Here is an 18,435-nt window from a genome sequence, read left to right on the forward strand (position 1 = left end):
AAATAATACCTCTGTTTGAATCAACAGCCTTGCTAAACTGGGCCTAGGCCCATCATAGCCCATCATTTTTTTCTCTCCCAATGACCAACCAGATGCTTCAGGGTTAATTGCAAGCAGGAGATGGAGACATACCTGTCTCTCATCATTGTTCCTCTACACTGGGATATAGAGACATGCTGTTCCACACTGAAAGCAATCATTTCTTTTTCCAAACTCATGCGGCTGTGAACCTATTGCATTGCATGCAGAGAACATCTTTTCCCTGAGCAGGTTAGATTTATCACTGAACATTCAACGATGGATCAATTTATAATTTAACAACATCCAGCAGTGAAATACTTCAGTCTATCAAAAGGTGTCCTTTATGTTGATTCCATTGATTTTAGGCTGGCCTTTGATACCATACTACATGGAAGACTCTGGAGGAAACTAATTAAATTGATGGATTATTGTCTCTTTAAACTGAAAGGGAGCAAGCAGTTAAAGATGCTGAGCTTGTTGGCTGGAAAGCTGACAGCCCAGGTTCGAAAACCTGAGCACTGCGCCACAGGGTGAGCTCCCATTACTCGCCCTGGCTCCTGACAACTTAGCAGTTCAAAAACATGCAAAGGCGAGTAGATAAATAGGTACTGCTTCAGTGGGAAGCTTACAGTATTCCGTATTTTCATACTGGCTACATGAGGACAAAAATGTCTCTTAGGCAATGCAAGCTCCCTCGGCTGAAAATCAGAGATGAACACCATCCCCTTGAGTCAGACATGACTGGATAGGGAAACCCTTAAACTAGTGGTGGGATTCAAATGTTTTTACTACTGGTTCTGTGGGCGGCTTGGTGGGCATGGCAGGGGAAGGATACTATAAAATTTCAGTCAGAGGTGGCATTTGCCGTTTCTCTGAACTACTCAACATTTCTGCTACTGGTTCTCCGGAACTGGTCAGAACCTGCTCAATACAACCTCTGCTTTAAACCTTACACATAAATTGATAATAAATCTCCATCATGGCACAACCATCTTTTAAGTAAAGGACAATCTCAATGGCAATTTAACCGAACCCTGCCCGCCCGCCCCACACCTAAAAGGGTGTTAAACAATCTTCTAAAGCTTTATCACCTTATTGCTCTCTAGGGAACAACTTAAAATTATGTAGTATATAACAAATTCTGTAGCATTCTCAAAAAACTGCTTTAAATCTTCAATTAATGAGAGACTTACTGAGCCTGTTAAAACCTTTAAGCATCTAGGATAGCGGTGTCAAACTCACATCGTCATGGCGGCATCACGTGACATATCAGGACTCCCCCCCCCTTTGCTAAACCAGGCGTAGGTGTGGCCAGCATATGACATATCAGACCTGTAGGCCAGGAGTTTGACAGCCCTGATCTAGGTGTTCATTTTCGATCTTCTACTGTTGGATTCATTAAGCAAATGAGCTTAACACAAGAGCTCAAGAAGTGTCCCTTGAGATTACCAAATATACATGTCAAATGGCAGCAGCTACATCCTTGCAGCAAGTGGATTGAAGCAGCTAAAAACCTAAAGATCTGAGTTTGATCCTATATGGTATACTCACTTGTGCTTGTGCATAAAGACATCTCCAGATTTGAAAACACATCCAATTAAAATTCCTAAAATCTATCAAACATGCCCCTCATTCAATTCTTAATGTTCTCGAATGGCTAGAACTAGGTTGCATCTCCTTTGGGTCTTGCTTGAGACCTTGGATTCTTGTCAAAGAAGAACCTTTGTGGGACTTCTTTGATCCATCTTACTTTATGGAATGCTTGGTGCTTGCAAATCTTGATTGTTTGCTTGCAAATTTACATTATACCCAATAACTTGCACCCAGTAATGTTACCTAGTCAGATAATGAAACATCTACAAGCAAAGATTCTAATTCAGAAAGCACTAAGCTTCTTCTGAAGCAGTTAGTGGTAGTTAACCTATTGAGAAAAGAACACCAAAGCTTTGGGATGGTTTTTAGCTGCCTTCCTCCTCACTCTTCCAAATAGTATTGTTTGATGGGAAACCATATAAAAATCTTAACAATAAAAATACTATTGATACTTACACGCATTTCTTCCTGAACATTAGGATTACGAAAATTTAAATCCGGCCATTCGTTTCCAAACTGATGAAAATAACATTGGTTCCTCACAATATCATACTGCCAACTGGAATTTCCCACGACGCTCACCTGATTGCATAAGAAATACAATATATTTTTAACCCATTATTTCATCTGATTCCCACAAAACCTTGAATATCCAAATATAAAAAGAAAGAATGGGTTTGCTTTTCTTTAAACAGTCATCTTTACAGCAAACTTATTTCACATAGCAATTAGAAAAGGTACATCAAATGGTGATGGTTCTTGACTCATAAAAAATACAGTCTGTTTTTATTGTATACGGGACAGATTATCATATATCACAGAATAAGCATTTTTAAAATGCTAAAAACTAACACTTCTCTTTCAGCTTTTTTATTATCATAGCTATCTGCACTGAATATACAGTATTTTTTACGTTTCAGTGTGTTATTTATGTTTATGCCTTTTTGATTTTACTGTGAGGCTATCATATAATTACGAACAATAACCTCATGTATGGAGCATTGGCCATTTTTCTTTATGAAATAGTGGTGGATTTTGAACTGGGGAAGTTGGGCTTATAGTTTGGAAACTATTGGTGATTCTTTTTTTAAATCTAGGAGTATCTCATCTACTTCTAAGAACTGTACCCATGTCAGGGCGTCGCTGGCGTCGTGACGATACGGCATGCGATCTTGGAGGTCTGAAATCTCTGCCGATATCTTTGCTCCTGGACAGTCCTATCGGATCTAAACCATCCCGAAGAGATGGTGAGAGTAAAGAGAGCATCCTGTCGATCCCAGGGATACCGCAAAGTCTCTCGTAGATCCAGGAGAAGCTCTTCTTGCCAGCGGCAAAGAGGCAGCCATTAAAGCTGCTGAAGTTGGGACAGCTCCGAAACGGAAGAGAACAGAAAGAGAGAGTGTGCCGGTTTGGTGAGAACTTTTTCTTTATTCTAAGATCTGAAAGGACACCCTAAGGAAAAGACAGAATCTGTAAAAGTTTTGACAGAAGTGATTAAGCAGCGATTTTAAACAGGAATGTCAAAGTAATGTTTTGTTTTGTTTTTCTCATTGCTGGATCTTCTATATATGATCTTGTATTTTGAAACTGGACTGGTTTTTTCATTTACATCTATTTTTTTCTTCTCCCTTTTGATTTTGTAATATTTTAGGCTAGAGGCTCCCTTTAGTTATTTCATTTTTTAAAAATATCTTTTTCTTTTTTTATTAATTCTTATTATATCCTGCTCGGAAAAGGAGGTGGAAAGTGAGAGCAAAGAAACTTTGTAACACTGCCAACTAGAGGCTTGAAAATATTCTATTTCCCTGTGACCAGACAAAGCTGAGAAAGAAAGAACTGAGACTCTTTTTCAAGGACATTGCTATTTGATAAGATAGAGGGAGGAGCATGGGAGAGTGTTATTGCAGGTGCTCTTCTCGGTTTCTATCAACAGCTGGAGTCTGGTGTTGAAACATAGGGGGGAAAAGGTGATAAGTTTTTGGAGAAGAGAGTTATAATAAGAGCCTTGGATAATTAAACAAAGTGCAGTGTGCCCTTTTTACTTTTCCTAAGTTGTGCTATCCCTCCTCACCAGCTTTATTGTATTTTTTTGTTATCTTTTTTTTTGTAATAACTATTTGGGTTTTTGGCTTTGTTGGAGCTTGTCTTTGTTTTTCTTTTTCTTTTGGAAGTCCAATCTCTACGTTTGCTTTTTATTTTAAAGGGAAAGCCTTAAAAGCCTTTTTTTTTCTTTCCTGGTATTTCTGTTTTTTCATCTACCTTTCTGGTTTATTTTTATGCACTTTTTTCTATTTGAGACCTTTTAATTGGATTAAGGTGTTGAACAACCTGAAGAATTTTTCCTTTTCCCTTTTTTTCTTTTTTTTTCTTAAGTCTTTATCTAAGTATTGATTGGATTAAGGTATACAAGAACCTGAAGAAATTTTGTCCTCCCTTTTTTATTATTATTATTATTATTGGGCTCCTTTTTTCTACTATTTTTATTTTTAACTATAATTGGTTACTTCACAACTGGATTAAGGTTTAGAAGAACCTGAAGATTTTGAATTGCTTAAAATGAGTAGGAAATTTACAGCTCCTGGTTCTTCAACTTCTACTTCTTCCTCTCCACCATTTGGAGGACAACGTTCAATACAGACAATGTTAAATCAAGAAAAAGAACAAGAAAACGTGACTCTGCAGATGATTATGCAAGGAATTCAAAATATTCAAGCAAGATCAGAGAATATTGAAAAGAGAATAGAGAACATCGAACAAAGAACAGAAACATTGAACAAAGAACAGAGAACATTGAACAAAGAACAGGGAAAACCAATGAAAAAGTGGAGAACATCCAACAAATGATGTTGAAGTATGATGAAAGATTCCAAAAGATTGAAGAAGATAAACAAAGAGACAAGAAGATTGGAGATATTGATAATAGATTAACGGTGGTTGAACAAGATAAAAGTGTTATGTTGAGATGGGAGATGGATAGATCAGAATTCTATCTTAGATTTCAAATCGTAGAGGAAGAAAAAGGACAAAACCTAGCTGAGATAATGATAGAAATACTGGCTGAAGCTTTGGAAATAACTCAAGAGAAGATGATGGATGGAATAGATGAGGTTTATCGAGTTTTCACAAGATATGCGATGAGAAATTGCTTACCAAGAGAAGTTCACATTAGATTTACAAAGAAAGCCATTTAAACGCAAATATTGCAAGTGGCAAAAGAGAAAACATTGAAATACAAAGACAAGGAGATAGTGGTCTTGAAACAAATACCCAGAAGAGTGAGAGAGATGAGAATACCAATTCCTGACTAAAATGCTACTTAAAAAAGAGGTGAATTCTAGATGGCTGATTCCAGAAGGTTTAATGTTCACATGGCAAGAACAGAGACACAGAATTGACTCAATTGAGAAAGTGGAATTATTTTATACAGAATTTTTTGGAAGGAAAGAGGAAGAGGCAGAAAAAGAGATCTCACTAATTGAATTCCAAGAGGACTGCCAAATGGCAACTGAAAAAGAAGAAGGCACAGTAGATGGAAAGGTGGAAGCCAAAGAACAACGTGAACTAAGATTTACGAGAGCTGCTAAACCTAACTATAAAATATAACCATGGAAGAGAAAAAAATGATTACAATTAATATAAATGGACTTAACTCAGCCGTTAAAAGAAAGAAAACCTTTCATAAATTAGAGAAATTAAAATTTGATATAATTTGTCTACAAGGAGTACATATTAAAAAACAATATGAACAATTGTTGGTACAGCCAAAATTAGGGAAAATATTTACTTCCTTGACCCAATGTAAGAAAAGAGGAGTGGTTTTATGTATTAGAGAGACCACCCCAGCAAAATTGATCTATACCGATGATGATGGAAGAATCCTAATTGTGGAAATAATGGACAATAATACAAAAACACTCCTGATTATAATCTATGCTCTGAATGACAAACAAGAAGAATTCTACAAAAAATTACATATGAAAATAATTGAAGTGGACTATGCTAATATAGTTATGATGGGAGATTTTAATGGAATTGTAGACAATAAATTGGACTATACAGCACAGAAAACAATAAACCAAAACAGAAAGACTCTCCCTAAATCTTTTTTTAAAAATGGTAGATGAAATAAACTTAAAAGATACATGGAGAGAAAGAAATGCTAAAACTAAATAATACACCTTCGATTCAGATAGACACTTATCATGGTCCAGAATAGATATGATATGGATGTCAACAGAATTAATATCTAACATTCAAGAAATAAATACTGAAACAAGTACTTGGGCAGATCACAATCCAATGACAATTAAATGGAAAGGACAAAAAAGATCTAGATGGACGTTAAATAATACTATTTTAAAGGAAAAAGACTTCACACAGTGGATGGAGAAAGAATTGGCTTTTTTCTTTAGAGAAAACAAAAAAGAAGATACATCAATTCAGAATGTATGGGATACAATGAAGGCATATGTTAGAGGCTTGATAATAGACTATACAAGGAAAAGGAATACTATGAAAAGGCTAGCCTCTGAGGCCCTAGAGGATGAGCACAAAAGACTTGGAAAAGAGCTACAGAAAATGGCACAGAAAAAGGACATCAAGCTAAAAATGGATATAATTAAACACAAAATGGGTCAAATAGAAAAAGAAGAATTAGCACAGAAAATTAGAGGTGCTAAACAGAACTACTTTGAAGATGCAAACAAACCAGGTAGATGGTTATCATACAAATTGAGAAAGGAGAAAGAATTAAGGAAAATATTGCAATTAATAGATGACCAAAGCCAAGTTTGCCATGGTAGCAAAGAGAAGAAGGAAATCATTCAAAACTTCTATGGGAAATTATATATGCAAGAGAATATTGATGAGGAAAGAGTTAAACAGTACTTACAGAATGCTAATTTACCTCAGATACCTAAAGAGACTGAAACAATGTTAGAAAGCAATATAACGATGATGGAGTTAACTGAAGCACTCAAGAAGCAAAATAATGGAAAGGCACCAGGCCCAGATGGACTTCCTGCAGAATTTTATAAAACATTACAAGAATCATTGAATCTTCCATTGCTAGAAGTTATGAATGAAATTATGTTAAAGAAGATACCTAAATCAAGGTCAGAAGCCTACATTACACTTATTCCAAAAGAGGAGGCTGACCCATTACAAATTAAGAACTATAGACCCATTTCTCTACTAAATGCAGATTATAAAATCTTTGCTTCAATATTGGCAGAAAGACTTAAAAAATATTTAAATAATCTTATCCATCCTAATCAAAATGGATTTCTGCCAAAGAGACAAATTAAAGACAATATGAGAGTAATCTTGGACACCTTGGAATACTATGAGGCACATCCTGAAAAACAAATGGCTCTGATATTTCTAGATGCACAGAAGGCATTTGATAATGTGAATTGGCGATTCATGTTATTATTGTTGGAACAGATGGGTTTTGCTAGAAAATTTATTCAAGCAATAGAAGCTATATACTACAAGCAAACGGCAAAGGTAATGATAGAGGGAGAACTGACAGACTCTATTAATATAAGAAAAGGAACAAGACAAGGGCACCCACTATCACCTTTGTTGTTTGTGTTAACTTTGGAAGTGTTAAACAGAAATATTAGAGATGAAAAGAATATAAAAGAAATGAAAATCAAAAAGGAAGAATTTAAGCTGCAAGCATTTGCAGATGATCTGGTTTTCATCTTAGAAGACCCTCTAGAAACAGCATCAAAATTGATAGAAAAGATAGAGACATATGGAAAGGTGGCTGGTTTGAAAATAAATAAAGATAAGACAAAGATTTTGACAAAGAATATGCTATTAAGGCAAAAGGAAGAACTAGCAGACCTATTGAAAATTCAGGTCACAAATAAGATCAAGTATGTGGGAATATATTTAACAGCAAGATGTAGTACATTAAAAGAGAATAATTATATTAAACTTAAACAGCAGATAGCGCTAGTTTTGGCAAAATGGGAAAACGTACAACTGTCACTAATAGGGAGAATTTCAACAATCAAGATGAATATATTATCCAGAATTTTATATTTGTTTCAAACAATTCCAATTAGGCTTGGAAAAGACTACTTTGAAGATTTAAATAAAATTGTGTTGAAATATATATGGCAAGGTAAGAAAGCGAGAATAAAGTTAAAACTTTTGCAAGATGCTAGAATTAGAGGAGGATTTGGTTTGCCTAATTGGGAGTTGTACTACCAAGCTACAAATCTGATATGGGTTAAAGGATGGATAACACTAAGAAATACTAGATTGTTGACATTAGAAGGACATGATTTGTTGTTGGGGTGGCATGCTTTTTTATGGTACAAAGGAACTAAAACACAGGGGTATTTTAGAAGACATTATATACGGGAGTCTCTGTGGTTAAACTGGAAGAAGATTAAAATACAATGTTATTTGAAAATTCCAGTCTGGTTATCAACTATTGAAGCATTCTCGTATCCTATAATATACAAAGGAACAAACAGTTAGATATGGTGAAATATTGAATAAAAAGGGTGAACTTAAATCTATGCAAAAACTAGAGGAACAAGGTATAAAGATGAATTGGTTTTCATATGCGCAAATACATTCAAAGTATGATAAAGATTCTAAAACAGAAGGTTTCTATTATAAACTGACTGACTTAGATAAGATTTTGACAGGTACTGATGAAAAGGTGATTTAAAAATTGTATGGATATTTATTAGAAATTAAATTAGAAGAAGAACAAGTTAAAGAAACTATGATTGCTTGGGGGAAGAATTTTGGATATGGGATTGATTTAGAGAAATGGTAAAAATCGTGGTCTCAAAATTATAAAATGACAATGTCAACAGCATATAAAGAAAATTTGTATAAGATGTGTTACAGGTGGCATTTTCCCCGACAAGAATAGCAAGAATGTTCAAGAATAAATCTGAAAAATGTTGGAAATGTCATCAGACACCTGGCTCATATTACCATATGTGGTGGACTTGTACGGATGCTAAAAAATACTGGACTAAAATCCACATGTGGTTGGAAAAAATGACAAAAAAAACTATAGACTTGAAACCAGAGATATTTTTATTGGGAATTTTACCTGAAATATATAGTAAAGACTTGAAATACCTGATTGTAAATGTATTAACAGCAGCTAGGATTGTATTTGCTAAAAACTGGAAAAATGAGAAAATACCATCACAGGAGGAAATCATTAAGAAAATATTGGAATGTGCTGAAATGAGTAGATTGACATTTGAAATTAGAGAACAAGAGGATAAACAATTTTATAAAATTTGGGATCTTTTCTATCGATGGTTAGACAATAAAGTACAGTAATGAATTATGTAGACTTTTAGAAAATAATAAATATACAAAGATGTACTTCTTTCTTATTATATCTACAAAATGATTTTAGGATAGATTTGGGATGGTAATATGAACTGTTATAAGATCTAAGTAAATTATGGTTATCTTGTAAAACATGAATGAATAAAAGTATAGTCAAGTGATTGATTAATAATGATACTAAGGTATTCAATTTTTGATTGACAATATGAGATTATATGTAATGCAATTGTAATTGAAGACTACGAAATGGAAGCACAAACAATTTGTAAACCAACCGGCACACTCTACCTATGGAAGATAGCTTGATGTTTTTATGTTTTGTTTGTTTATGTTTGTTTTTAAAAACCAATAAATTTTTTTTAAAAAATGTACCCATGTCACCAAGCAATCATTCTCCAGTCTCAAGGCCTTGGCCTTGGCTCCTGATTTAACACCGAGACAAAGAAATACAAGATCCTGTGTCCCCTGGGAGGAAATTACAGCAGGAAGTTCACTTGCCATGCCCTCCTCCAGGTGAATGAGAAAATTGGCAATGAATTAAAAATTCATTAAAAATGCAAAAAAATTTTTTAAAAAAGCTTCCTGTGGGGAAATTAACAAAAGTCAATCATTAAAGCGTATAATTTTAAGTCATAAAGACACATGAGAGAAGTGGACAGACTCCTATCATACAGAGTCTTCCTCCTCCTTCTTCTTAAAGATTAAACATAAGAGCACCCACTTCTTGAACCACAATTCCAATGTCCGCATGCTTAAAGGAACATCCTGTTAGAAATCATATTTGTGTAGGTATTCATATGCAAACACGACCTCTGACCCAGAAATTCCTGAAGACAAAACATTAGAAGACAAAGAAATCTCTAAATTTATGGAATGAATTATGGTTGTGACCAGAGGTTCTACCATATCTAACCAAGTGCAGTGTCAATGTACTGAGGTATGTATGTACCTCAATTGCTTCCTACCATTTTTCTGACTTCAAAGATTCCTCCATGGAAAGGGGATACGTATGCCTCCTCGCTATTTGCCATTTTTTCTCTTCTTTGATTCATTCAACCAAGACACCCAACAAGACAGACACAGACTTCAGAGAGTAATTAGGACTGCAGAAAAACCCATTACTATCAACCTGCCTTCCATTGAGGATCTGTATACTGCACAAGTCAAAAAGAGGCTGTGAAAACATTTACTAACCGCACACATCCTGGACATAAACTGTTTCAACTCCTGCCCTCAAAATGACACTATAGAGCACCAGAACAACTAGACACAAGGACAATTTTCTCCCCGAACGCCTGCTAAACAAATAATTCCCTTAACACTGTCAAACTATTTACTAAGTCTGCATAACTATTACTATTAATCCTCCCATCCTTCCTTTCACCCATCTCCTCCCACTTATGACTGTATGACTGTAACTTTGTTGCTTGTATCCTAATGATTTTTGACTGTTTCCTAGTATGATTTGATTGCTTATTGTAACCTATGACTTTTATTAAGTGTCGTACCTGATGATTCTTGACTCTTGATGAATGTATCTTTTCTTTTATGTACAGCAAGAGCATTTATACCAAGAAAATTCCTTGTGTGTCCAATCTCACTTGGCCAATAAAGAATTCTAGTATTTTAGTATTTAGTATTTGATTTGTCAATCGCTTACAAGATATAGGTATAAGAATAAATATAGTTTTGAATACATGAGATAGATACTTATAAGAATTTTATTCTATTCTATTCTATTTATGTCATAATTGCTTTAATTTTATTACAATGCTGTCCATTTTATCATGTTAATTAAGATGATACATAAATTATTAATACATAACTATAAATACACAGATCACACGGTGAAATTTGCTTAAATGCTAAGAAGAGGAAGAGGTCCACACTGAGTTAAGTACTGATAACTTTTTCTGGCTCAAGATTAATAACTATCATGGAAATATAAAAGCAAATAATAGCCAAAGTAAACATCAGAAAAATGAAATGGATTCATTTGTGGGTTTAAACTGATCTACAAAAATGATATAGGTTTATTATTAGGAGGCTGGAAGCTAAAACTGTAAAGAATGGTTGTTGGAATTGGATATGTCTAGTTTAATGAAAAAAGGTGTAGGCGAGACATGATAGCAATGTTCCAATATCTAAGGGGTTGCCATAAAGAAGAGGGGGTCAGCTTATTCTCCAATGCACCTGAAGGCAGGATAAGAAGAAATGGATGGAAACTAATCAAGGAGAGAAACAATCTAGAACTAAGGAGAAATTTCCTGACAGAACAATTAATCAGTGGAACAACTTGCCTCCAGAAGTTATGGATGCTCCAACACTGGAAGTTTAAAGAAGAGATTAAACAAGCATTTGTCTGAAATGGTATAGGGCAGGGGTGTTAAACTGTATTTCTTCGAGGGTTGGATCAGCACAGAGGTAGGATGCTACCGGTTCGGCACAGTTCTATAGAACCAGTAGCTGTGAAGAACAGCTGACAACGAACCAGTTTGGTGTTTGGCTCACCCGCCTGCTCGGGCTCTACGCTGTCTTTTATTCCCTGCTTTTCCCTCCTCAGCTGCTTTGCACAGCACAACTGAGGTTGAAAAAGCAGGAAACAATAAGATTTTCAAACGCTGCACACCGGAGCACAGCGCTTGTCAGCTGTCCTGGCAGCACAGCTGATGATTTCTTGCAAACATTGCACATACACGTGTTATGATTGTCTGCAGTTCAGAGAACTGGCAAATCGCTCGACTGGCTGGCCCCTCCCTGACCCGCCCGCTCACTCCTTACCTGGCATGCGAGCCATCCAACTTGCCTGCTTTGGTAAGTTGCTATTTTTCCTTTTTGTTTCCCAACCATCAGCTGTTCTGCTCTGCCAGGACATTTAGATTAGCTAGAAAGCAGGAAATCCTTAGATTTCTTGTTTTCTAGCTAATCTAAAAGCAGAGCCGAACCTTCCTTAGGACTGAAGCTTCTCCTTTTCAGTGCAGACTCAGGTAGCCGATTGTAGATAGATAGATCTCTGACTGAATCTGTGATTCTGTGAGCAACTCAATTTGCCTGCCTGCTTTGCCTGTTTTGAGGAAAAAGTTGCTCTTTTTTATATAAAAAATTCAACATTTACATACATGATGTGTTGTGAGTTAATTTTATGAATTTGCTTGATAACAGATTTTATGAGTTTGCTTGCAAGCAATTTTTTTGTGACAGACTCAGATAGCCGATTGCAGATAGATAGATCTGTAAGTGAATCAGTGATTCTGTGAGCAACTCAATCTGCCTGCCTGCTTTGCCTGCTTTTGGGTAAAAGTTGCTCTTTTTTATTAAAAAAATCAATATTTACCTAAATATTTATAACATTTACATACAAGCCATGCCCAGCCAGTCACATGACCACCAAGCCACACCCACAAATTAGGCCACACCCACAGAACCAGTTGCTAAGAAATTTGCATCCCACCCCTGGATCAGCATTGTAGTTATCCTCTGAGGGCTGGCAGATAGGGTGGAAGATAGGATAGATGCCTCCTGCCGCACTCTGCAACCTAAAATGGGCCATGGGGGGACCATGTGCACCCCCGATGTCCCATTTTCACTGGCAGAAGCACCGTGGGCCGGTCCTTTGCTATTTCTAGGCTAGCCCTGGAGGCCAGATCTAAGCACCCTGCGGGCTGGACCCGGCCCACGGGCCTTGAGTTTGACACCCCTGGTATAGGGTTTCCTGCCTGAGCAGGGGGTTGGACTAGAAGACCTCCAAGATCCCTTCTAACTATTCTATTCTATTCTATTATTCTATTCTTTGCTGACATTACAAGTTACAGGGTGCTCTGATATTAAAAAGTATTGTAAAAGAAAATATCATAGGAAAATCGAACAATGCTTTCCGAAACTGTCATTCCTGACCTTCCCATTCTCAAAGTAGTGAAACCACTTTCTGACAAATTAGCATTCTAGAAAGCAAAAAAGAACGATTTAACAATGGGTTGGTTTGTTTTCTTCTGATGTCATGGCTAAGCAGAGAGAGGAGACCGCTGTGATGAGAAGGCACTGGAGCTGAGATATCCACAGATGAAGGGGCATCTCACAAAGAATTAGTCATGAGACATGGGTTGTTGCCTGCTGAGTGGTTTGCACAGAGTTAGAGAGGAACATAGCAAGAAATGCACAAAAAGCATTAAAAGCAAGTAAAGTAAGAAAAATAGCAATGCTAATGCTTCACTAAGCAAACCACTTAGTGACTGTATGCATTTTTTGAAAGGTAAATTACTTCAAAAGTAGCTGAACTCTGCATTTTTCTTCTTTGGAAAGTTTGTAGAGCAATGCTTGTAATGACTTAAAATGTCACTGCAGATGTGTCTTCTGAAAAGCCGTTCCCTCTGGCTTACTTATATTACTCAGCAGTGCACTCTTTGCCTGTAAGCATGTACGAACCTCTCTGGCAGTTCGAATTCAAGTCACTTCTTTTTGATCTTAATGATTGGGCTATTAATTGATAATTCTTTTGATTGAAAGCTGTAGACTTTTTCTCCAAATAATCATTTTCTTGGAGCAAGATGCAACTCCTGAATGTGTCACCGTTGGTTAGTCTTATTTGATATTACAGGAAAGCAGTTAGATACTTTGTCTGTTTTAGACATAATCAGTAGAAGTGTTTTTACTTCAACTGTGATCAAATTAGCAAAGCTGAATTAATAAGAAGCAAACAGACTGTTTCTGCGAGCTGTTTATTTATTGCTGAGACATTAAAAAAAATCGTTTCCTAGTAATTAGTACATATCAGCATATTGCAATATGTAACAGTACTGTTGTGCATCTTGTTCCTGAATTTGTCCTTCCTGTAATTATAACAAGCTTATTTATTAACTACTTAATCAAAGCTGTTATCATCCACAGGGATCTTTAGTGTGTGGGGTGCTGGTGCAATCTTGACTCCTGGGCAATTGCCTGGACAAGTTCCTGCAGTTTTCTTGCCAAAGTTTTTCTGAACTGATTTGACATTGTCCCCTTCCTAGGGCCGAGACAGAGTAACTGGGCCATGGTCAGGTAGCTGGCTTTGTGTCTAATACGGATCTAGAACACACTCCGTTTTGGTTTCTCGCCTGGTATCTACAACAGAGGTCTCCAAACTTGACAACTTTAAGACTTGTGGACTTCAACTCCCAGAATTCCAATTCCAATTCTGGGAGTTGAAGTCCACAAGTCTTAAAAGTTGCCAAGTTTGGAGACCCCTGATCTAGATTACACAGCAAACTGGTTTGTTTTCTAATTACTAATTTAATTACGTCGCTTCATTGAAAACCATGCTATCCTGATTTTCTTCACAAATCGGGACTCCAACAGAATTTGAAAAATCTGAAATGGAGGGTGAAGACACCCCATGTGTAAGATCTGCATTTGAAGCTGATATTTGAACCCAACGCATTGCCAAATCTAGATCTGTTACAGCACCTGAATATTACTTCGCATATGATTGCCAGGCTATCAAAACTTTATACTCACCCAGTTATTTGGAGGAGTGGTGATCCCATTGACATGAGCACAGTCATGCCAGATGTAATAATCTGTATATTTTCCAGTCCGATTCCGACTAAGTTGAAACCACTTGTGCTTGTCACTAGTATGATTGGGGATTAGGTCCATTATCACTTTTAAACCTTTCAATTCAAAGATGCAAAGAATTGTACGTCAAAGAGCTGAACAATATACACATGCACTGTGATTTTAAAAGCATAGGTGCATAATAGCAAACTGAGATCAACAATTATACATGTGTGCTGCAGAGATTACTGAAATAACCCATGTGAAGGACCTGAAGAAATTTGAGATTAGAAATAAGGCTAAATGGTAAATGGTGTAAAAATTGTAAGCATCCCTCTCAAAAATATTTGTTATGGTACTAGCCCTGGGGAGAACTGGAATTAATTATAATTAATTCTTGCAGTTTAACATGCTAATACAATAGGCCTTTCATTACTCCACCCTTCTGCAAAAAAAAGATTTTTTAGAATGGCAGAATGTGGGCACTGCAATAATTTTTTTTAAAGATGGTTAAGGCAGATAATAATCTTTATGCCAATAGGAGCCTTTCCTACTCACAATATGGGCTTTTTGCATCCAATCCTATATCATAAGTTATAGTGTTGGTCAAATCTTGGCTGATCTTGAAAAAGCGAAGCAAGACTGAAGCTGGATAATATTTAAATGGGAGAAAACCCTTAATGTTGCCTAAAACCGGGAAAAGAGCATCACTTCTGCATTTTTGCTAAAAATATTACATGGATCTGTGCATGAACTTGACTGAAGAGAATCTTTACCTTTTCCCTTCACAGAAAAACAACATCAAAAATTGCTCAGGTTGAACTCTAAACTGTTTAAACAATAAAGAAGTCTCCTTTGAGTCAAACTCTATGCCTAATGATCATATGAACACATCCATGAAATGTTATGGAAATGATTTGCTACTTGAAAGTAAAACTTTTCACTCTTCGCATTCCAAGTTATTTTTCCAAGCACTAATTGAATGGAACCCAGTTTAGGATTTTTGAAGTGAGGCAAGACGAACCAAGTGTAGTCAACTTTACATACAGTTAGGTGTAAAAGAATAGAAAATGGTACTTCTTTCTTAACAAAAAAACCAACCTTTATCATGGATTGCAGCAACCAGATCTTCAAAATCCTTCATGCTTCCAAAGATTGGATCTATGTCTTGAAAATCCTCTATTCCATATCGAGAGTCTTTTATAGCTGATTTATAAAAAGATGTGATCCAGACTGTTTTTATATTAAGATACTGTATATGATCTAGTTTTTCCTGGATACCTAATGAAGACAAAAGTGGAACAATACTGTAAATATCAAGTCAAAAATCTTCTAAAAAACTGAATCATTACTGATAGAAGATGCAATTAGACTAGAAATTAGATTCTCAGATTGTGTCATGGCTTGCAGAACACTAAATAACCTCTATTGTTTGGTTACATTCATACATCAAACCACAAAGTAACCACATTTCAGTTTAATATGTATGAAGTTAGTATTGTTCTTACTACTACTTAATTCTGAAAATAAATTATAATAACATAAATAATTCTGTAAGGAAAGAAGATGTAACAGTGGTTCAGATTGCTTAGAAATACTGAATGGGAAAGTTAAAACAACTTGAGGAAACCACCCCTGCCAATTTCTATAGTGGTGGTACTGATCAATATTTACCAGCAGCTGTTTTTACTGTAATCCACCTTGCATTGTCAAGTGAACTTAGTTGAAAGAGATTCTTAAAGGATATCGCACCTTCTCAATGTTCTCTAGTGAAATGTGGCAATAGATACTACACTGTGTCATTACTTCAGGTTCTTTGAGCCTTCCCATACTCTGCCTATATATCTCACCCACTGTTATATATTGCTTTGGGTTATTTTCCTCTGCACGCCTACATAAAATGAAAGATTAATCTTAAGGTAATTGACTTATTCTAGCACTAACTGACATTTGTTTACTGGATATGAACTGAAACAAGAAGTGGGATGCCCTAAATGCTCAAGGGATTAATGCAACATTACACAATAGGCAACTTCAAGATATTGCTGAGCCACAACTCCCAGCACCTTCCAAGGGTTTTGGCCAGTAATGAAGGATGCTGGGAAATACAGTTCTGTAATGGAGAAACCTATGTTTTGAACACATGACCTGTAAGATTTCTATACTGTTTTCAAGCTAGCTGTCAGGGTTCCAAGTAATAGACCCATAGCACTTGACCCTACCATTTGAGAATCTGAAAATTACTTGGTTATCAATCTTAAGGCAAATATTTTTTTAAAGGTATTTCCAATTAACCTTTATTTGAAAGCAGGAATGCACAACTTTCCTGCGCTGAGATCCATATTTAGTTTTCAGATGGTTTGGTGGAAGTTGCTTTTCACAAAATTAACAGATGGGCCCCAGACAAAAATTTAATTTGATTTCATTTCATTTACATTTGTATTGAATTAGCATTAAATACAAGGACTGTGCTCCAGTTACATGCTAGTAATCTCCCCCTTCTCATCATAAAACTTACAATTTGATAATAAACTTGGGAATCTTTGGGATCACTCTCAAGCCTTTGGGAGGCTTTGAGTGCACAACTTTAGACCTTTCTTTTAAAGGCACCGATTTGAGCAAAATTTCTTACGATAGAACTTCTTTCCCTCTCCAAATAGGGAATTTGACTAGATCGTCAGACAAAAGAGCTTTAAAACTCAGTTCCTTTTAAAAACTTACAGTATGGCAAGGCTGCCATTCCTCAAACAGTTGGATGTACCCACCTTTGAAATCACCATTCCCATCTTTGTCACTGTCTTTAAATGACCGTGGATAGATCTGATAAATGGAGCTGGCTTGCCACCAATGAAGGCATTTGGGGGACATGGCAATAATTGTGACCGTAGCTGCCACAAGCACCAGTGAAGCTGCAATGATCAACCAGAAGAGTATTTCTCTGGTAATCCTGTAGCGTGCCTGTGTGGAGTACTGAAGGAGCACCTCCTTGGGCATTCCTGCATAAGGCTGCGGAGTTAATCCTTCCTGTGCTTCTGCTTCCATGACATGAGGACCAGCCTTTGGTGACCTTTCCTCAGCTGCTTCTTTGAGATCTAGCTCCTCACCCTGAAGAAAGCCACTGTTGTCCAAGCCTTCTTTCCCTTTCAGCTGAAGACAGATGACTGTATTTTCTTCAGCCATTCCTTTTGTTCAGTGCTGCCTCCTCTAGTCTCCTGCAGCTGAGAAGTGGGTTGAATACCTTCAATCAGTGAAGTACATTCTTGTCATTTGTCCCTGGTTTATAAATAAACCTGACCAACCAGTCCAAAGTCTGACTAAGATTAAAGAGCATAAAGTGCTCCAACTCCTTTGAACAAAAGTCTTTTCTTTATAGCCTGGTAAAATGTTGCAAGAGAACAAAGATCTAAATGGACTTCAAAGGGAAAAAAATTGCAGGGTTTCGGAAAAGGTGATGGTGTTTTCTTTTTTTTTTCTTTTCAGAAATGGATCTTTGCCCTTAACCCTTTGATGTTGGGAAGATGTTCCATAGGCAAGTTTCCTGCCATGGCAGTAACATCATGTTAATCCATTGAAAGTGCAACTGAATTTAAAAGGCTACTTTATTTTTAAATTTTTAATTTTTATATATATATATATATATATATATATATATATATATATATATATATATATATATATATATATATATACACACACACACACACACACACATATATATATATATATATACATATACATATATATATATATATATATATATATATATATATATATATATATATATAATAAATCCATTCCATTTCAACCAAGGCTACTTAATTTTTAACTACTAGATGACTGAATTTATTTATAAATTTATAAGGCTGCCCAGTTCAAAATGACCCTGGGTGGTCAACACAAGATTAGGTATTGTAACGTCTTACATTAAAATTAGACTAAACACCTAAAAGG

The 18,435-nt window shown here is 36.0% G+C and overlaps 1 protein-coding gene across 1 annotated transcript in view; it reads right to left on the reverse strand.

Moving 5' to 3' along the window:
* SLC3A1 (solute carrier family 3 member 1) overlaps positions 1-17,735 on the reverse strand; it is a 29,025-nt gene extending 11,290 nt beyond the window's left edge. The window contains exons 1-4 of the mRNA XM_026695847.2: positions 17,250-17,735; positions 15,586-15,765; positions 14,446-14,600; positions 2,071-2,196 (exon numbers count right to left, since the gene is read on the reverse strand). Coding sequence (XP_026551632.1) covers positions 2,071-2,196; positions 14,446-14,600; positions 15,586-15,765; positions 17,250-17,664 — 876 coding nt within the window. The 5' untranslated portion in view covers positions 17,665-17,735. The remainder of the gene's footprint in view (positions 1-2,070; positions 2,197-14,445; positions 14,601-15,585; positions 15,766-17,249) is intronic.
* Between the last annotated feature and the right edge of the window lie 700 nt (positions 17,736-18,435).

Source organism: Pseudonaja textilis, chromosome 1 (assembly GCF_049901715.1).
Source record: "Pseudonaja textilis isolate UNSWEBS1 chromosome 1, rPseTex1.2, whole genome shotgun sequence".
Classification (NCBI taxonomy): domain Eukaryota; kingdom Metazoa; phylum Chordata; class Lepidosauria; order Squamata; family Elapidae; genus Pseudonaja; species Pseudonaja textilis.